The sequence below is a fragment of the Vanessa tameamea genome, chromosome 7, assembly GCF_037043105.1.
Source record: "Vanessa tameamea isolate UH-Manoa-2023 chromosome 7, ilVanTame1 primary haplotype, whole genome shotgun sequence".
Taxonomy (NCBI): domain Eukaryota; kingdom Metazoa; phylum Arthropoda; class Insecta; order Lepidoptera; family Nymphalidae; genus Vanessa; species Vanessa tameamea.
Genome location: NC_087315.1, coordinates 7,031,309 through 7,054,280, shown reverse-complemented (window position 1 = coordinate 7,054,280; position 22,972 = coordinate 7,031,309). Strand labels below are relative to the sequence as shown.

Sequence of the window (22,972 nt, the reverse complement as noted above, 5' to 3'; positions counted from 1 at the left end):
TTTGTCGTGGTACAACTGTTGACGCTTATCTTATTCTTATCTGTCAAACCTCAGTCAATGCTAAGAGGCACGGGCCACTAAAATAACGAATAAACATTACATGACTTATAAAATCTTAACATGGCTTAAAGTGAACTGAGGGAAGAGCTGTTAAATATTTCAAACTGTTTTGTGTAAAACGTATAAAGTAGCAATGGCAAGTTTTTCGTCACCTTATTAGGTTTAATTAACCATCAGATTCATAGACTCCTGTGTAACTAAGTGTAATAATAATAGGTATATATTACATATTAGACGGTAAGCTGACTAATACTAATAATATGGTCTGTTAAAAGTTAATTCTCATAATGTCTTTAAATTAGAACATACACTAAATATTACAAATGTGTGTTTTAACATAAAGCATACCCTGCGATGGCAATGCAAATTATTACAGATAATTTTAGAAGCGTCTATAAATCGGTAACATCGTTATATGAAGAAGCCAGTTAAATAGGGCACAACAACAAATTATTACTATATCAAATAGTTTCGATTTTATAGTATAGGAAGTAGTTAAATATTTCATAAGAATGTGGTAAACTTATGAAAAGTAAACATTTTAAATTTTAACCGTATCGTCAGGCTATTTATCGACGTTTACCTAAAACCAACGTGAAATAAATAGAATAGAATGTTTAATTTATTGAAAACAAAAATATTTTTATTAAGTAAATGTACTTTTTTTTAAATAAATAAGCATTTATAATAAAAATAACAAAGATAGTTTAACAAACAGAAAAATCAACACGATTTAGTCTACATAACTTTTGTTTTAATTAAAAAAAAAATCAAATGATATCAGTTCCTTTCCCTTGTAATAAATTCGTAAAAAAAGTACAACAATTTTATTGTACTTTTATCGATGTTCAATAATGTTCTAGTATATGGATAAATAAAAAATATTTGATTTTATAGTTATGTTATGATAGGGACTTAACTAAAAAGTCAAAATAAAGAATGAAGAATCAAGAACGCATACCATTTAATAGATAAAGCTAGCGATATTGCTATCAATACTTCCATGTTTATTTGGTTCAAAGTGTTCTCAATTTTGGATGAGCACGAGCAGCTATTAATTTATAGCTTTGCTTCTGCTTCCTCAGTTTCAAAAGATGATTTATTAAGTAAATAAAGTGTCATAACATAATTTTATAAACAGGATGTGTATACATTAATTCGTAGTATTAATAACGAACCTCATTATTGTAAAGATACAGATTTACATCTAATAATATTTCGTCATTACAGAAGGTCTTGTCTTCTTAATTTAAACTTGATGTAGCATAAAGTATCTATTAGATGGAGAACAAATTTAATTCGGAGACCTTTGAACTTGAAGTTACTAGGTTGTAATAATCAGATCAAAACTACAAATGCGGCTGTAAAAATCAGGTAGGGTCATACTTTAGCGTGTCGATCGGCACTTAAATCTTACACCCAATAAAAGTGCACCTCTCTACAGCACAGTCCTGTAATTGGTCGTGATGCTTTCGATTATGCCGGCAATGCAAGCGATCAGCGCCGTAGTGCTTTTACGATTCTCATTGGTCCAGTTTAATGACGTGTGACGTCTCGTACGCAGAACAATGAGCTTGTAATTGGATTTTTACAAAGTGGAAAATTTACAGACTATAACATTTATTTATGTATAGTGATTTACACTGTTATCCCATATGTATAATGGAATTAAAAATGATCTTTTTTTTATTAACAGTACTGATATTTGCCTACATTCATTATGATTGCGAAGAGGCCGGTAAGCGAGCGCAAGCGCTGCGGGATGCCGCCGCTATTCCCCGCGTCCCGCCGCCCTCACCTTTATTTATATTTATTTACCTTCCCTTCATTCAACGAAGGGCCGCCCTTTCGGCCCTTTTTGTCGCCTCGATACAAATATTGTGAAAGAGACCTGCGGTTAGAGTGAATTTATTGTGGCTACAATTTAATGGTACAGTTCCGACCACATTTTTTTTCGATATGAGCAGATGCTGTAACGTCGCACATTACCTAAACTTTGTCTAACTACTTATATTATATTGTTTTTGTGTAAATTATTATTTTAGGTTTTGCGTAAAATAATAGTAATATATATTAACTTTTAATTTAAAAGTGCGAACTTACAACTTTTTATTTTTTTATATTTTATTACCTATATTATTGCTAGACATTAAATATCATAGAAGACTTAATAAGATTTAAAATATGAAGTAGCTAAAGACATTTAATGGCTTCTGCTCTCAATATAAATTATACGTCTCTTATCCACATTATCCTGGACTAACAAGGAAACAATGCAAGATAAATCGCTACAAATCGTGAAGGCTAAAGATCAAATCTTCACCCCATTTGAACGTTGTGACACGGCGACATCCATGCGCATCAGTTATCATGATAAATGACGTATTTATTTATCCGACGGGCCTAAATAGCTATGGTAATATTGGTCGTACAACAGCACAAAAGGTAACAAAACACAAAAGTTGAAAAAGGTAAACCGCGCTATTTACAAAGTGGCTAGCGAGGACCACACAGCCACAATCGAGCCGCGCGTGCGACTCTGCCGCTTCACAATAAAAAAAACATTCCCAACATAGATCTTTTTTGGTTATAGATCTCGCATTTTGCTGGTGTGATTTGTGACGTTCGGAAATGTTAATGGCACGTCCGATCTAGGCGCTGCCTTATTGTTCTCCTGCTACGGCAGTCTAGTCTCCAATTTTTAAATCATGATCGTTAAAGCAACGTCGTTTAAATGGTGTCATTATTATAATGGACTATAAAAACTCTAAAATCTTAGAATCAAGGCGCGAGAATTCCGTAAAGACGCAAATTGTGTTTAACGGCATCGGCACGCAACGCGGGCGCAGTGTTTACGCGATCGCCAATAGCGCTGACGGACGAAGAACATGCGCACAGTCTTTGACACCGCACTACGCATCCGCTCCACGCCGACTTGAACTATTTTTGGACATATTTAATTAGCAAAACATTTATTATTTTTTTTTTTATTACTTACTAATATTATAAGATAGAACAATGCAGCCAGGTCAACCAAGAAGAGGGTTTCGTTTGTACACTATATTGTAAAACATTATTAAACAATTAAAATACGTATAGACATCAAACTTAGTCATATAGACTTGAATACACATGACATAGTTTGATGTCTCTAAATTTATAAGTAACCTAATACGTTATACTTGTCTATTTTCAAATTAATTTGGTTCCCACATTTCCCGCGTCAAATCGACATAGGTACTCTTACATAATGAATTCCGTGGGCGGTTCGTGTATCGTCACGCTGGAATTATATTGGTATGCAGTTGCATCAATATTTTGTTCAGACGAAGATTACACGAGGAAGTTAATGTGTACATATTATTAGTTTCCTTTACACAAGTACATATGAGCTACTTTAGGGCTCGTCTAATTGAACGTAGGCGCGGCGGCGGGCTGCCTAACCTAATTTACATTAATGCAAACGAGAAGCATTGTTCAGGTGTGAAACACCAGTGTCAACACGAGGTACTACTCAAACAGTTTATTAGCTCCACCCAGTACTTTCTGGCGGTCAGATCTTTGATATATTGACAGCTTTTTAGAAAGATATACATAACGCTTTAATATGGGTATCCAAAGGAAATTAATAGTTGTAGTATCCTTGTCTAGTATAGTTGTTATTAATTTTAATAAATAGTTACTTTAAAAAATACAACATCTACAAGACTGTATAACTGTAGTAAAACTGTATATGGATTAAAAATATTATGACATAATTAATTAAATATTAGCGATTTTACTCTTAGCGGGCGTCTATGGTCATAGTTACTCGCTTATTTGTCTTTCGGCTATTTGAGAGTAATTAACTTGGAAAATTCAAGAAAGGACATAGTATGTCTAATGACCAACCCTTAAAACACGAGCGAAACCGCGGGTGACCACGATTAATTTCATAAGATTATAAGAGATTCCTTATAATGCATTATAATACTTATGTAATTAAAAATACATATCCCATATTTATATTATTTCCTAATATTGCTTTATTCAAGAGAAATTATATTAGTAGGATTGTGAGGGTTCAATGACTGAGTTCAACCTAGGCTGCGGTCATCTGAAACTCTAGAGCACTACAGTGGTCATTTTATATAAAATATTATTTTTCTAAAGTTCAACATAGAACTAATCATACATTTTCGTAAAGGAATATATCACGTAACTACATCTTTAGAAATCAAAAATAAAATTGGAATCTACAGCAGGAGACACTACACTGCAATTGTTTCAAATTCAGTTAATTGTAAATAGATACCTTCCCTATAACTTTTAGAGACCTTCCAGTAAGTAGATTATGACTAATATATTAAATAAAAGTGTAAGTGTTTATTTCGAAAAATATATTAAAGAAATATGGTTATGTAAAAAAAAATTAATTGCTTTGAGAAAACCTCAATATGGTTTTAAAGAATTTAAAAAAAATATATAGCACCTTAATTGAATCAGATTTCGCCGCGAATGCCTCAGATGACGTCAGCTGAAAGACAATGGGCGATCATAAATTAAAGTGACAATATGCCACCTCGGAAATTAATCTCTACACGTCGAGTATCGTGTACATCACTGGGCCGTAGGTAAACATATAAAAAATTACCGATTGAGACCTCGTCGGATGGTAAAGTGCATTCTTGTGTAAGTTGGTTAAAGTCAATTCGCGAGAATGTGCGAATATAAAATAATGCTGCCTGTTAATATCCAACTCAGTATTACTAATAGTACGATTGAATATGAGTCACGTTTAGAGTAACGTTTCTTCAATTGTGTTTTATTTATATGTATTACTTTTTATTTCTTCTTCCTTAAACAGTAATTGAATTATAATATGCACGGTTCATTATAAATGATTGAATCAGTGGTTTTTTTATAGTACATATTCTAATTACGCGTCAGATTCACATTTTTCATCCGACTGTGTTAAAATTTTGTACACTTGTCTGCACTCGCAATAAGATTTCTGATTTAAGTAGATTTAAAAATAATTTATGTGCGAATTGAATCACATAATTATTTCCAAAAATATTACCTATATTAAATATCTACTATTTTCCTGTTTTTTTTTTTATAATATATTTAAGTTTAAAACTAAAAGTATAGTTATAGTTTGCAAAATAACAAAGACACCGATTAATGTGACATCAACTATTAGGGTTATGTGTCATCGATATGTCGTTTAAGTAACGCAATCAGAGGTTTGATACCACTATAATAAAATCAAGACTAATTTAAAAAAATAGTAAATACTTTAACTTGATTAAATATTACAGTAACTATTATTGTAATTCTTTGTTATATTTTTTTTACGATTTTTTAAACAAGTTAAATGTATTAGTATTATTATAGCACTATTGGAAAACAGCCTAGGTTTGAAGTTTATTTCACCACGATGTTTTCTAATGATGTTTTCTTTAACTAGTGAGCAGTGGTTACAAATTAAACATAAACAAATTCAGTGTTGCTTCTCCGGAATTAAGTCAGCGAACTTAGGTCGATAATATTAAACCACGTGTTTTATCCACTGAGCTATTCAGTGGATAAAACACGTGGTTCGCTCTTTTAATAATAACTTACAATAATAGATATCGTGTAATGTAATCAAATATAATATTAAAAAAACGTTAATATTAATATTAAATGTACATTTATTCAAAGATCAAACTTGCTTAGTATCTTTGAAGCGGTGTGGGCGCCATGATTCAATTGTTTACTTTATTACAACCATCAATTCGTATTCACCCATATGGTACGTTTACACCGGTATGGGAGTTTTATATTATTCATAATAAGAATGCCGTGTTATGATTTGCGGTCATCGTCCAAAATTTGCGTAACTGACATACGTTAAATGTTTTTCTTTTGAAACATTTAATTTTTTTTCATCTGTGATAATTATAGTGTATTCAAAGAAAAATTCCAATACGTTTATTCCAATATTTTTGTTATAAGAGTTTATTCATAATGCACACCACAATCATATTAAGTTATATAATTTTCCTATAGCGTTTTATTTTTGTTGTTAATTACCTTAAGTTAAAAAAGGAAAGAAATTACGAACTACCTTTGAAATAGCTTAAATTTTGAGTGTTACGAAATTAAAATGTGTAATGTATGATATGTAAAACTATTTTACGATCCTAGTCATACCAGAGTTGCGGTCACATTAATTTTTATCTCACAGTTGATGGAATCTTATTTATAAAAGTCAGTTGATTTGGAAATTATTTCATAAGCATGTAATTGGTCGATTTTACGAGGTCTGTGAATTTCATATACACAGAGACCTCGTAAAATCAACCTGAAATGAAAACTAAAGAAGCACATGTAGAATTTTATGCGATTCAACGCAATTCACGTTTGTACATAATGTTAGTAAACTAATACATTTCAACATCAAACATGATATTTTAAGGGTTTCATAGGAATGCCATTGCGTAATCAATTGATTTCAGTTGATTGAAGTCCGGTAGCAGATGGAAAAGTGATGAGTGATATAACAAGATACTGATTTATCGATATTTCTAGTTATTTTTAGACCACAATAGCTTAATTCCGTCACCATATGGACTAGCTAAATTTAACTGTAAAAATCTGTATTAGTAATTTACGGATGAATTTTTTAATCGATAGGTTCTGTTCAAATTGTTATGAGTTATACCTTCGATACTGTAGATACATTAAATACGTATAGTATTTAATCTTATCTGATATCTCTATTTAATTTAAATTTTCCTTGCGTATTATTGATACATAGTGATATTTCATATCATTGCAGTATTGTCAGATTCCGATGGACCGCAGTTAAACCAAAGGCTGACCGCATATTGAACAACGTTCTCACGGAGCTCGGTTTTGCGTCCTACTCAATCTTGGTATAATTAATAACACATATAAGTTATATAATCCAATGTGCATATAAAATACAAAACATATTTCTAGAATAAAGAAAATTTAAGAAGAATGAAAATATATAACGATGAAATTGAGTAAAATTTTAGTTGAAGAAAATATGTTATTTTATATAACTAGAAATGTATTTAGATTTTTACCTTGAGCATATTATCGTTAACCGGTTTTGAAATACAATACCTTACATACTAGTTCTGTCGTGTGTGTCGGTAAACTAAGCAAAGTTGTTGGTAGTGATGTTATTTGGTCTAGCAACGATTGTCCGGCAGAGAACAATGCTCCGCGCCACTCGCAATTAATAAACTAATGGGTTTAATTATTGTTATCGATAAGACGGGTGCAGTTATTTTGACTAACGCGATCGACTTCGTGCCTTCAATAAGCCTTTCGTTTGTAATCAAATAAATCTTATACGTATGTGTAATAAATCTACTTCCTTTGTGGAATTTGTTTTTAAAATATTCTCGAGATGTTCATAATATTTTAAGTTTTGTTATTAAAATAACTTCTATTAAACTAAAAAAAATATATCTAAAATACGCTTATTCGTTGAATTTACATTTAACACAAGTTGATATTCCTTGCAAGACAATGAACTTAAAGCAGAAATCATCCGCGTTTTCTTTTGCTGCAATGAGACATAAATACAGAATTATTGGTCATTGTTTTAATACAACGGCCGACATACCGCTCATAACTATTAAAATACGCGACGGTTTGGCCTCAATGCTCTCGAATATCTGCAAGTGTCGTCTCAATAGCATTGTCCAACTTTAACTTAAACATTAAACATAGAATACTGCATCATTGTTTCGACATTGCAGTACAAAAAATTCAATGAAAACTGCTCCTAAACAAACTTTAACTCATGGAATTATGAAACAAATTTGTCAAATATAATATTTATGATCTAATCAAAAGATTTTTAATTGTTTTATTATGAATATATAGTTGTTCGTACAAGATAACTTTTAATTGCTTTGTTAGCACTTCTATAAACTTAGCTGCATCTTAACAAATGTGTAGATATAGCATTGACCATTTCGCACTTGTTACATACATAATTTACACGTTGCATAATTTCTTGCATTAGGTATGTTTTTAACATAAAAACTTTGAAGAATTGCATTTGGTAATAGTAGATATAATTATTGAATTATTACTTGTAATGTTGTATGGGTTGTTCTATTGTAAATGTTTTCTACAGCTATAAGCTTCTTAAAATTACGATTCTTTCCTTTAATCCTTGACTCACTAATATTGACAGTTTCAATGGTGAGAATTTTCTCTATTAACTCATTACATAGGTATTTTTATATTTTCTTCTTTTAAGATTAGGGTAGGACGTAGCTTGTTTAAATAAATTTTAAATTGCAGAGTTATATCATTCTTGTAAGCGCAGTGTTTGGTGGCAATAAATAATCATGTCGGAACACAAAAGATGGCATTGTGAAGTCGACACGGCGACGTCCGATAAAGATCACTCTGCAAGTCCGAGCTCGGTTGACTCCTGCGCCACTACTTGAATGCTTCGAATCTTCAACTGGAATCAATATTACATTTACACGACTAATATTTTAAATTATATTAGTCATGTTTTATGGCCCATAAGTAGTTATAGTAGTTGAATGTGAGTGTTCAAGCGATAACACAATAAAAAGAAAACGGGGTTTTATCCTCGATTGTTATATGCTCGTAATGCTTAAACGATGGCTATTTAAAAACTACATCTGTACAACTTATTAAAAACTCTTCTAAAGATAAAAAAAGTTAAGATTTATTATATTGTCACTAAAATAATTTATACTTTGTATAAAATTAAAAGTCTAAGAAAATTTATTTTAATTTTTTTCGTTGAAGCAATGTATTCATATATTCATTTTAGTATGACCCTAAAAAGAAATAAAGCGCTCTAGACTTTCAAATTAGCATGCCTTAAAAGTAAATTGATCACTCGGAGGTCGCTCATTGTGTCTGCTAAGGGGGACATTTGTCTACTATTATTATTTTGGGCCGGTTTTTTATGTACCTGCCTACATGGCGCCTGTCTATTCATATTCAAATTGGGATTTCGTGTTGAGTAATTTTTAACATTTATATACAATGATTATTGTCTAATCGAACATCGAGATAATAAATTTGAATGACCTGTTTTGAATGACATATTATGAAAATATCCCCGTATTACTACTACTGGCATAAACATCAAATTGTTATAGTGAATAGACATTTGTGTAGCAGTTTTTTATTTATTTCATATAGCATACTAAAACTAATTATAACTGATTAGAAATGTATAGTTTGTTGTTGTTGCTATATAGGCATGTTCTTGGTGGAATATTTAAATCATATTTTCTAAAAAGGATTTCTTATATTTTTTCGTATTTGCCTAAACGTTAAAAGGCGTAAAGATGATTATATTAACCAATAGAAAATATTTAAGAGCCTAGCGGTTTGAGACAGCGATAGCTACGATACCTGCTGAGACAGAGCTGGGTTATCCAGCTTATTCATTAGCGTTATGTTACTCCCACCGCCGTCGCTCATTTTATTTTATTTATGGCCGACGAGTCGAGGTGAGACCCCAATTTCGCATACGCCTGTTGCTTGATAATAATTATACCCTAGCCATGCAGCCGCTAAAAAAGGCCGCCATTTTAAAACGCAATCTCTTGATAATATACTTTTCAGTTTGTAAGGTACCTTTTTCTTCTTTTTTTACTTCTTAAAGACAATGCATAGGGTCGAGTTATTCGAACGGATAAGTGAGTGTTAGATTTTGTTATTCGAATTCACAAAATCACTTCATTAACCTAGTCTATCATATGTCATATATATATTTAGGTAAATGAATGTCACTGTCTTTGTCTCGTATACGTTCTTATAGGTATTTTTACCTGCCAAAGTTTCAGACAAAATATTATTGATGGCTTGTTGTGAGCACTTTCGCAAATGTTAGCGGATTAGTAAAATAAATTTCCTATGTAGCGCTAATGTTTTTTCAACTAATTGAAGGCCACGCAATCGAAGTTTTGGCCAAAACTAATATTATTTAATAAAATTGAACTTGGGTATATTTCGAGAAATACTAGGAACATAAGAAATAACAAGTCAATGTTATTTGGTATTCTAGTTTTAATGTGTTAAATGCAATAAACAAATATTTTTTTTTAAAGATAAATGGCTCCGTTAAGATTTTTATACAGCGACACGAGAAGGTCAAATCGAGGGACTCAGTGGCAAAAAGCTCTCTCATGTCCGCGATGTTCAGATAACCTTAAACTGAGCATTTGTTATCCTTATCTCGTGTTCGAGCGTGGCTAATGTGGCTGCAGGCAGATACACCCGATCGATTTATGTCGCCTGCCTGGCACCCACGACAAATTGATAATTAATTTTCGACCGTTGCCTTTGATCAAACCGAAGTATTTGCAAGCATAACCTGGGCTAAATGCCGACTGCCGTTATAAATTTTGATGTAAAATATTTTGATATTTGTTTAATTATATTCATCTGTGATAAATAAAAAAAACACGAAACGAAATCGTGGATCAGATTTCAGTGACTACAATGGACTGTGACTGAGTTTCACCCTTGTTTCTTTTGTTCTCAGATAAGCAATTTAAATAATTCCTTGCGAATGATACACTTAACTAGCGAGTCGTTAAAATAAATACAATTCTACTATATTTATATTATTTCGACATGTTATAATGTATTATGTTTAAAGTATTCACGATACTTCACAAACAATTAAAGTACGGTAGTTTAATACCATATTTTTTAAATTATTACTGTCAACTTTAAACTTTTTTGTTCAACTTGTATGTAAATTTCTTAATAACATATTATATAAGAGTTGATGTCGCTAAATTCTGCGTAATAATTGAAGTGAAAACAACCACAAGACGGTCCTGTGTCAGTTTGTCTCTTTGATGAAATATTAATCGAATGGAAGCAAATTGCTATGTGTAAACCAATATTCTATGCATCCCTGCCAAGTTATATTTGCAGTTTAAAAACTACCTCTAACTTTAATATCAGGCGCATACGGCTTAAGTTTTAATTTTTCACATACCTGAATATTGCAAAGGATAAACAACAAAAACGATATCCCTCTCATCGGGTAATTTTGTCAAATTACTGGAGATATCACTTTTGATTTGGGTACCGAAAACAATACAAAACCTTTTGTGTAATTTGATACCGACCACTGACGCAACTAATAAAATTTAGCGGTTAGAAAAAATCAATCAGTCGAAAAATTTATTGAAATCAAGTTTTTCAACATTTTGCACAAAACTGACACAACTAATGTTATTCTACATATTATACAATAAATATGTGTGAATAATATTTCTTTATTTATATCTTACGAAGATAAAATCCATTAAGTTTGTAAACAAAACAAGTTATACTTATCAAACACTTACGACTTGGCTACCAGAGCCATTTCACACTGATTAAACTAAAAATATAAATGGTATGTGTCATAAAAATATGCGTGTCGGAAGACACGTCACCTCACAATGCTCCTAAACACCGCTTAATCCTTTAAAACAATGCTAATGGATCTACGTTAAAGTCGCCGCTCGAAGTCCTGTCAACAAATAATACATTCGACTGATCGCCTTAACGCTTCGCTCACCACCAATAAAGTTGACACTAAATTATGAACTGTTTTATTTTGTTTATACCCAAAATCACGAAATTGTAAATAAATATTTTATTATACGCGTTCACTGAACGCATTTTACTGTGAGCGATGAACACGGGTACACGTCAAAACATCTTTATCGGGTTATTTGTCTTATAAAATATTATCGAGAGGCACTTCGGGACCGTCAGCAAAAGAGGACGTAGAGTGTGATATGTGTGCGATTGTTGACTTTACGCCCACGATGATTTGATCACTTCTCTTTGGGCCGAGACAAACAATAAAAGCGGCGATTACGAGCCTTAGTTGTAACAAATATAGTTTATTATTCTAAGAAGATGAGCTACAAAAGGAATGACTCTTAAGGTGTGAATAGCATCGCCGCAGACCGTACTGACATCAGAGATTAGTGCGCGAGCAATGCAGCCACCCGTACCAAATGCGACGCGACGGCTCGAGTTATGAAGTTTTGATATACTGATAAATCAATAAATTTTATTACGATAGTTCCTACGCGTCATGATTTTGTTCTTTGATCCATTTAATTTAGCCGTCAATGAATTTCTTAATGTTTACAATTACCGATAGTAGATACATAAAATTATAATTTGAATAAACGACTTTGTTTTACATAAAGATACATCAGTTTGACGGTAAAGCCAAGATGGTTAAAGTAAAATCTTACAACCGGTCGAGTTGGAAAAGGCGTGCATTTTGCCTCCTGCAATCACGTACTTGTCGCGTTTTCATCACCTCCTGCGTTAAAAGTGACGTAATTACGGATGCAAATCGATCAGCGGTAGTTATCAGCACGACGAGGGTTGACGCAGAAAATCAACGCGATACGCAAGTTTATGTTTATTATAGCGTTTCGTATGTGATTTAGTAAGAAGGATAATTATAAGAGAACTAAATAGTTTCAGCTACATTAAATACTAATACCTTGTTGTTCTTGTTTATGTTTATTGAACATAATTGAAATTGTTGAAAGAAAAAATCTATAGACCTCAAAAATTTTATCGACATCGGAAGCGTGGATTCCACCGTTCCTTCGGATGACTTGCAAGTTGAAACTAGTGGGCATATTCTCATTGACTTCACAATTGACCCCCGCTACAAGCTGATATCGTAAATAATAGATAATTCCCTCGGTACTTAAACGCATAATAATAGAAAAAAATGTTTAGACTGATCGATCCCAGAGGAATCTCCAACGATTGATTTTCAATGAATGAAATCCACATTTTGCACCTGGAAGTGCGAACGAATAAGTACGGTTACTTTGATCACTACACCGCATTTAACGCTACATAAAACTAATTATAATAAGCAGATAAGAAATTCAAAAACATTATAATATATTTTCATAATAATATTCTGACTGTTTGACTATTAACTTTGGTTAAACTGTGTATTAGATATAATTATTTTAAATTTGGAGGAGACCTTCGTTTTGTACTGGAGAACAGCACTAAGAAAGGACATTCAATTGTCTCGTTCATAGTTTTATTATTTAGAGAATACCAAAAAAATAATCTTTCATGCATTTTCGAGATTACATCAATGTGTTAAGCTGAAAACACACATTTATTAAAATCGTTTTTACTACTAGAAGTATGTTTAAATAAAGAAAAAATGATTACACCTTAAACTTAAAACATTTTTCCTAATTTTATCAAATGTGAAAATATTTATTCAAATACATTATTCATACAGTGTCTATAATAATCAAAGATAATCAGAAAATAGATATTCAAATCTTTTTGAGGAGTTAACATTAACAATACGTATAATCGTACTTTTTCTCTTTCTAATTGAATTTATGTAATATATTTTTATAAATCTACAGTTCAAAAGAATAATAACTTCGTTTAAAACTTGTATTATTTATATATTAGTTGTATTATTAGTAGATGTTTCAACATATGTGTACCTGGAATAAATATTGTAGAAAGACAATTCGAGTGAATGAAGTGTAACGTTTCATTAACATTGTTCTGTAACTCAAGCAAACACTGCACATCGGTGTCTTGTTTCAAAAGCTTTTTTAACAAAGTGAAAGGCGCCCAAGTCTCCTTAAAACCTTGTGGACTGTTTTCGTTAGCGTACCGTGTGCAACCTCTATGAGAAAAAAAGGACTCTGAAGCTGTCGAAAAATGTACTTGTTTAACACCTTCGGGCCATTATTGCAAGATAATTAATTTAAATATTACATATGCAAGCAAGTACTATGCTTATATTTATTTCCTTAATTGCATATTCACGTAATGTATATTTTTCATATAAAGATAACGTCAAAACGTTTTACTGGAAATTCAGAGAGAGGCTTTAACTTATAAACGGTGGCTCGTCGCCGATGACAGATGCATTAATACAACAAAGGATGATATTTTTCGTGAACAAATATTATGGGGCTTCGAACATGAACGGTCACAGGTGATCTACCTTCCCTATGCATATTTATGACTTGTTCGACGGCTGGTGCGGCACCAGGGTTTACGTGGCAAACAAATGTTTGTTTTGTACACATACATGTTAAAATATTAACATTATTATGTAATGAGTAGCTAGGGGTATTGAGAAATGGTTAGTATTCTAAGTATTTTACTTTACATTTTTTCTTGTATTAATAGAAATTTTATACATGTTATTTCCAAGACACTAGCTTTGTTCGTCTAATAAATTCAACGGTCGACTTTATTAAAACCGCCCTTAACTATTTGTTGTAGTTTCACATCAATAAAAAAATCAAAAACCAGTCAGCATTGGTCGGTGCTTTTCGACTCCTGACTTTGTACAAAAAACGATGTGTTAAGGAATGTAAAGAGCCATTTAATTATCCTAATATATTGTTATGGTCGCGCAGGGAGGCGGTGATAAATTAGTGGAAAGAGAGGGAGAGAGACCAAGTTATGTTGACGTAGCGAATGAAGGTACGAAAAAAAATCGTTTCTTTAGACTATTTTAAATATTTATTACTATTTCATTATATCTCTTTAATGGTTTTATTTTAGGTGAGTTCATAAAATTAGATTTAATCGAGTCTCACCTAAAGACCAAAAAGCATCTCATGCCCGTGTGATCTCACATTACTGCACCCGTTCTTGGCTACAGTACGATGATCTTAAAGTTTTTATTCCATTTTTGCCTCAATTCCATCGCACGGCCTTCATTATACGTCCGCAAGTGCCTCGATCGCCACCGGTTCAGGTAGCCTGGTTTCATTTTAAAACTTGACCCTAGGTATTCGACACGCTTGTTGTTGTTAATTGATATAGTCTGAAATGAGTATTTGATGTCGTGTAACTTGATAATTTGCGATCCGTGTTTGGAACTATCAATAAAATCATTTTTGACTTTGTAATTTCGTTGCATATTTGTAGCATGTAAATACTTACCTATCGTGGTAAATGTAATGTATTAGGGTGGGTAGATATGACGTAGTGGGAAAGGGCGAGGTGTCAGAGGCAGGCTTCCCGCTGCGCCCAGGCATTGTGATCGACAGCTTGTTTACTAAAAATATGCATAATGAATTTATAATAGCCCGCCCGGCCTGTCGCGTTGTATCTTCTTGCTAGATTCAACTTACGTGTGCACTAACAACGGGTTTTATATATTTAATATATACCACGTTTAAGACCCTTATAAATAATAAATCAAACGAATACCAACATATCGTATGCCTGTTTATTGTACGATTACGAAGACGGTAATTTTGCTGTTAGGATTATGATTCGTCTGAAAAATAACCTATGGCAACCTATACTTCTTTCAGTATCAAACCGAATTGATATTTTTTGTAAATTCAAGTAACTCATATGATACAAGATTATTTTTATCAAATCAATAAAGACCTGATCGGTCTCTGACTTTTCAGATTAGAATTACATACATATTGAGGTATATAAAGTATTTGAGTTAACATTATAAGATAAAACTTCTCAGAAAGAGGACCTAATTGTGCCACCGTCGCGTTCCCACGTTAAAGTGCATCAGTGTTTGAGTATACATTTAACATTCGATTGTTTTAGTGCGGACCGAGACGTCTGCAGAGTAAACATTGAACATCCCATGGCTTGCTCTGCACGTCGACATGGAATCTCGCTGCCAATAAGCACTCAGTAAAAAAGCTTTTATGAAATAGAAAATTTATGTTGTATTCGACAAATGGTTCGATGATTGTTCATTGGAGAATATTTATTTACTTAAGTTAGTATTACAATGTAACATATTTATCTTCCCTGAAATTGATATAATTTTATTTATATCTTGTGGAATGTAATGTGTGTTTATAATTTAGGTAGAAAAATTATCTTTCTTCAAATATTTGTTCCGAAAGTCTGAACCGTGAAAAATCTGGAATTACTTTGGCGAAGGAGAGCGTTTTGAATTTCTTACAACTCTTTATTAGGTGGTTGAAACGTTCGTAGAAGTAATTATGTACGGTGCTCCAAAATATCTTTTATATTGAATGCAAGCGGACGCGACGTCCACGCGGGGCGCCCATCGCTTCGATTCGTTACGTCAATCTTAAATTTTTTCACTACGAAATCTGCATAGAGTGAGTTGACATCGCGACACAAAGCTGGCATGCGGTGCGTCGTGCATTGTCCACATTTCTTTATAAATATTTTGACATTTCCTTTATTTTGCCCACAAAGTTATTTCACAAACAGAATCGTGTTGATCCCTTTGTACGACGCGTTTTAATTTGATTTATTTTTCATGACGAAATGCCGACAAAGTTTGCGAACTGGCGGGACGGCCGGTTTTACAATTTGTTATCTCATCTATTGGTGTATTCTCTAGATGTTAATAAAAAATGTGCATATCGTTTTCATTGTACATAATTATTTCAAAAACTTATGTAGGGTCGTTTTTTATGATAAAGTTAACGTTGAAGCAATAACGCAAAATTGAAGTTATTGCTTTTGGTTTTTTTTTAAATACATTTTGAATTTAATATTTGTTACTTGTCTTTTGACATGATATACGACATCACGATACAGGATATGCTAAAACATAGAAAAAAATTAAATTAATGCTCTATCAATGGTTTCTACTAATATACGTTTTTCTATCGAAGAATTTTTATTACAATATTACTGGGGGTCACTAGTTCAGTTTAACCAATAGCTATAGAATTAAGGTTTTGAAAAAACTTTATTATAAAAAAATTGTCATAAATGTTTTTACTTAACATAAATTAGTATGTCAAGCTCACCTCATGTATATACTAGATGGTATCTAGCTGAAAAACATGTGTCGCAAAGTCGACGCCATTTTATTTAACATTTTTTTATTGTGTCCATTTAGGAAGTAAAATATTTTGTGTTATTTATTAGTTATTGGTATGAATGTGTCGACCATAAGTTTATGTTTTGTAATTCATTTATATTACATAATTAAACATATACTTTAATTACTTTTCAGCGATGCAAAGAGAAACTGAACACACTAGCGATCAGTGTGATGAATCAATGGCCCGGAGTTCGGCTGCGAGTGATCGAAGGCTGGGACGAGGAGAATTCCCACCTCGACAACTCGTTACATTACGAGGGTCGAGCTGTGGACCTCACCACCAGCGATCGCGACCACAGCAAGAACGGAATGCTAGCGCGGCTCGCTGTTGAGGCAGGCTTTGACTGGGTCTTTTACGAAAGCCGGTCTTACATTCACTGTTCAGTTAAAACAGGTACGTTACATGCATTTTGTGAATGAGAAGATTTTAGACTACAATATAAAACTGAAAATTGTTAATACCGTGATTGTTATAATTATTATTGAAATAATATATGTATAGGGTATTGACAGGCACAAGGCGTGTACATACTTATTAATGGATAAGTGATTAATTTATTTTATATCCAATAAATACAAATACTAGAATATATATAAAAGCAGCAACTAAGATATTTTAAGTAGTTTTAAATAAATGAAAAGCTTATTTTAATACTGAAACGTATTAAAAACAAAGAACCGTTTAATGATTTTAAAAATTGATGGGTACATAACTGTATAATGTGGACTACGGGACAAGCCGCGCAGGCCAAATATATAGTTGAGCTTTACAAGAAGAATGCACCTCAGACAGCTTCCCGCGCCCGCTCTCCGGCGGTGTCGATCAAACGGACGAACAAGCCTCTTGTTAGCGTACGTCCTCCTCACACCCCACCTTTAAAATATTTTTATCCCTCTCTAACACGGCCACATCGCAGCCAATCCCCCACTTCTATAATTACGCCGGTGATTCAATGGCTACTTATAGCTATAAGTGTATATGCAACATAACGATGAGAGAAACGACTATTTATATGTATGTATGAACATGTTTTTGATATTATTGAAGCAATCTGGTGCTTGTGCACATTCTTAATGCTGTTTAGAGAATCATAGGTTGCTGTGGTTGCGTAATATTTGCTAAAATAAAACTTCTTTAAATATATATATATATATTTGCTTATGACCATCTAGAAAAAATACATTCATTCGTTGATAGTATTTACCTAGATAATTTAAATATTAACACGTTTAGAATAGCTAATAAAATATCAGGAAGTAACAAGAAGTAATGTTAAATCTTTAAAATGATTTTACAGACTAAACACAATGGTCACGTATCTTCAATTTGATAATTTGTCTTATATCTATTAAAAACTTAGGCTTTGTTACGCTGCTAGAGTTCCATCGGTCGCAGTCGATTTGTAGCCATGTTTATTCATTTATTCAGTTTTTCGATCGAAAGCTTGTGGCATTAATTTGGAGTTTATAAATAATTAATTTGGCGTGTGGGTATGTATGTCGGTCGCGAGCCAGCCGGGGTCAAGGCCACAACATGCACGGTTTTCTCTGACCATTGTCTTAACAATCTACTTCCATAAGAGTATAGTTACTAAGGTGTTAACAATTGATAACTTATTAAAATCTGTATACTTTATAAATGAAAAACTGAAAAAAAATCTTGACATTCGAAGAGATCTCAAAAAATGAGACAAGAAATTTATTTTTTCTCAGCAATGAAATATTTATGGAGTGCGTTTATCTCAAATACCTGATTCGCAACCTACATTAAAGGTTTTGACTGCAGCTTTTGTGATTTATTCAAAAGTAAAGTGACAACGATTAAAAGCTCGTTTAATGATTGTTATCGGAAGCTTCGTAATTAATTAAAAACGTTTAAAAACTTACGTAAATTTCAATCGCATATAAACAAACCCTAATTTTTAAATGCCGTTATTTAAATAATTCAAAAATGATTCAGAAATATGAGCTTACAGTTTTAAATATGAATGTGTTATTATAAATACTTACAACAAGATAACCTGTCTCGTGACATGGTCTCGTATATTAATTTAAAGCATCGCACTGGATCATCGCAGCGCCAATAATATGACCAGTTTTTATAATGGTTCCAATTAATTGATTTTCATTGGCTGCTCTTTATTGTTTCTTTTGTATAACTCAGTTTTTTATACGCTTCAATATCTTATATGTAATGGGTTAAAAATTACAATGAATACGTGTAATATAGTAGATACATTTGTTATTTTGCTGCAATAGATTAACTATAATTTATGTATCAAAAAACAATACTAGATTAATATAATATAAACAAATATTATATTGCTCAATATTCGCTGCATTACTCGAATCGAGAAGCTTAAAAAGACATCAACGCGCTCAAATGTCACTTTACATTTATGTCCTTATAGTTGAGTAAGTATACAGGTTTAAACGAATGATTATAATGCTTTAAATTTTTACGACCTTGTTATCAGTTACTTACTTTTCATATTCTAAAATAGTTCTTACTTATTGGCTATAAACGATACTTAAGAGTAATTTAAACCAAATAAAGGCGATTAGATAGAATAATCAAACTTAGTCAATTATGTACAGGTACATACGTAGATTTTAATAGAATATAATATAATCGAAACAAAAATAATGTGATGAGCACTTAAGGTGGTTTAACACGAAGGAGGCGCGCGTAAATGGGGCGTGACCAAAGGCAGGTCACGAGACGCTGAAGGACGAACGCGACCCGATCTAGACGGTCCCGTCCCGAAGTAATCGCGAAGTCGAGACTAAATTGATTGAAAAAAATACGTGAATAAATAAATTGCAAATGCCAACGCTAATTGGCTAAATAACATTGCGATAAAAAATCCACTATTTAAAGCTTAAGCAATCTCCATAGTTGCACACATATTTTAAAAGAACTCCTTTATATTTAGAGTGCCATTGTGCCTACAGTCCCAGCTATGTAGTATATACAGAAGGTATATCATTAGTTATATTATATACATTTTTACTATTATACATACCTACGTACATCTTATACGGTTCAAATGTAATCAAATGAATTAACGATTTAATCATAGTACAAGGGAAAATTTATAGACACTTAAGCGATATATGTACACTCAAGTGGCAGATAGGTCGATACGGTGCAGACAAGGCATACGAATATACCTACGTTAAAGAGTTTAAAAAATAAATAGACATGCCATTATAGCATTAAATAATATATTGTGTTCTTAGTTTTAATTTTAAAACATATTGTGTACTGTGCATATCCGTATTGTGTTAAATAATCTGCTTTTGAATTCTAAAGGATAACCTATTAAATACCTTATTTAGAGTCATATTAACGGCATAAATATATGAAGAGAAGCGGATAGAAGCGCGAGTGAGCGATGTGCGCTCGAGCGGGCACGGTCACGCCACATCCCGGAAAGCTGTGGCCGCAACTTGACTTGTTCCCACACATACCGATATGATGTTCAACATTCATAATATGAAATTCAGTAAATGATGAGAGATTTACGTTTACTCGCGCTTTCTATTTATATGCTTGTTATTAATGTAATATCAAATGTAGCGGAGTTTGATAGGTAGAATTAACTTTCAATCACAAAAGTCGAATAGAAGCAAAATGTTTTAAAATACTATATATAGACAAAATAAAAGTAAATCAAAGTGTCATTTTTCTGTATTAGAAAAAAAAATTTAAATCAAAATATTGTTTCTTATACAATAATGACACATCGATATTTGCCACTTTTTTTATCGTCCGATTGAGTGTTTAAATCAGAAAAAAAGCGGGAGTGCAGGCATTTGCTCTGAAGAAGCCATAGGAATAGAGTTCAATGCTCTATTATATTGAGCAAGATTACTGAATGGTGTCGATTACCATATTTAAAGCTGAAGAATTTCCATTAAACATAAAATGTTCACTCAATTTACTTAGAACGTCTTTAGATGAATGGGCTAATCTATTATTCAATGTCATAACTCTCGGACAGCAATAACTCAGCGGGTTACGATATTCTGAGGTATAAGTATATATTACATTAGAAAGTCGGCGTATATACTTTATTTTATTATTATGTTTTAAATCATTTAATTAGGAATGAACGTTAAGGTAAAAGAAAAATTGAAATATGCCAAGCGAATATTCGTTATAATCTTTCTTTTAAATATCTTGAATAATTCACAATTTGTTAATTCCTATTTACTTTTGATAAATTACGTACATAAGTTTCCATTATAAGTTGTTATTCACCCGCATATTTAATAATAACAGTGTTCATACATTTGCCATAACTTTTCCACCGTTACACGGTTCTGGCACACATATTTAAAATGTTTGATAAATTTGGGTACTTTCGCAGACCAAATATTTATTGCTTTGGGAGCTCTATAAAGATACACCGCGCGGCCGCGTATGAATCATAACCGGCGCGGGCGCAGTTTGGCATTTGCATGACCACGTTGATGTCGGCAGCTAATTGCTATTCCTTACGATATAAATAAGATAGATTCGCTGATCTGAGCGTTGCTGGAGGCGTATTTTAACAATATTTTAAAAAGATATAACAACTATTTACACGTTGGTATTCTTCTTATCTATAAGAACCTAATAATATGCAGCACAAAAAATACTTGCGATAAATGGACATAATAGACGTACAAAGTCGCTTATAAATAAAAATAAGTTGGCGCGATGATGGTGATCGAAGTAATAGCATGCTGGCTTTTATGTAATCTAAGCTACGACTTAGATAGAGCACACGGTGAATATTGCGTATAGAGTGACTATAGAGTGAGTACGACGTACGACGATTTTAGGTACCTATGGTGATACGTTGAAGTAAAAAATAGTAAAAATATAATATTTGTATTTAGGTAATGCTCTTGAGTTTATCTTTTAAGTAAAATATTTATCCCATTTTAAATAATTGTATACTGTATGGAATATTTTTTAAAGGAAACTGATACTAGCGCATCCTTTTGGCATAGATAACAAAGTCGTGAATTTCATAGGTATGATCAATCGGGGAGATTGAGTGAATAGTGTCACGTGCGTGTATTTATCTGACCGGTACACCGGCAGCATGGTCAGGCGCCGCCTAGCTCTCCCGGTGGTCCCCGCGGGGCGGGGTCGGCGTGGCCACTCGTGGCCTGCCGCCTCACCGCCTCTCCGCGCCGCGCGCCTCGCTTCCGCACCCGCACCCGCGCTCGCGCCGCTTATCGCCACATCTTCAGCCTAACTTAACTTACGTCACACCACTGTGAAATCGTGTGACAGGTTTAAGATATTGAATTAGTTTAAAGTGGTCTTCGAGGTCAGGAGTTTTGGCTGTTCAAAATTAAAACTATATTAATATATATTTATATTATAGGGCTTTTGAAAAGAGGTACAAGTTTATAAATTACTGCCTACCTAAACGATGGGTACCCACGTTAAATACTTAATTTTAAAATTTTATAACCACTCAGATTATTATTATCTAATAGCAAAGATTTTTCAACTTTATAAGTTTAAGTCAAGTTAGGTAAATCTATAAGCGTCAAAATTTTCGTTATCGTTAGCGTTTTCTTAATTAAAATAATAAATAATTTAATTTTCACTACTGTTTTAATTAAACTTTAATTGAATATAAAGTTTTGATTTATAATCATTTATTTATTTTGCATTAAATTTTAATAATGAAAATGTAAATATGGAGAAAAAAGTCTTCTGAATCCATGTTACGTTTATGAGACCGTTTTTGTGTTCAACTCCTTAAATATAAAATTAGGCCGAAGTCGGGAACATTAATTTTATAATTTTTATTAGTCAATTTAATAAAGATAAATTTAATACTATTAAAACAACATGGATGGGACCAGTTAACATATCTTGTAATTTGGCCTTTTCCTTTTTGTACTTATATGGTATGACCTGAAAAACAGTCGTGTACAATAATTAAGAAAAATAACAGTGACTTCCCTGAAAAACATGCGCAAAAAGTGTAAAGGTGGCCG

At 32.5% G+C, this 22,972-nt stretch overlaps 2 protein-coding genes across 2 annotated transcripts in view; one reads left to right on the top strand and one right to left on the bottom strand.

Annotated features, from left to right (window-relative positions):
- LOC113401217 (signal recognition particle 19 kDa protein) overlaps positions 1 to 22,972 on the bottom strand; it is a 232,267-nt gene that overhangs the window by 48,603 nt on the left and 160,692 nt on the right. The window lies entirely within an intron of this gene.
- LOC113401252 (tiggy-winkle hedgehog protein) overlaps positions 1 to 22,972 on the top strand; it is a 32,134-nt gene that overhangs the window by 5,271 nt on the left and 3,891 nt on the right. The window contains exon 2 of the mRNA XM_026641088.2: positions 17,093 to 17,354. Coding sequence (XP_026496873.1) covers positions 17,093 to 17,354 — 262 coding nt within the window. The remainder of the gene's footprint in view (positions 1 to 17,092; positions 17,355 to 22,972) is intronic.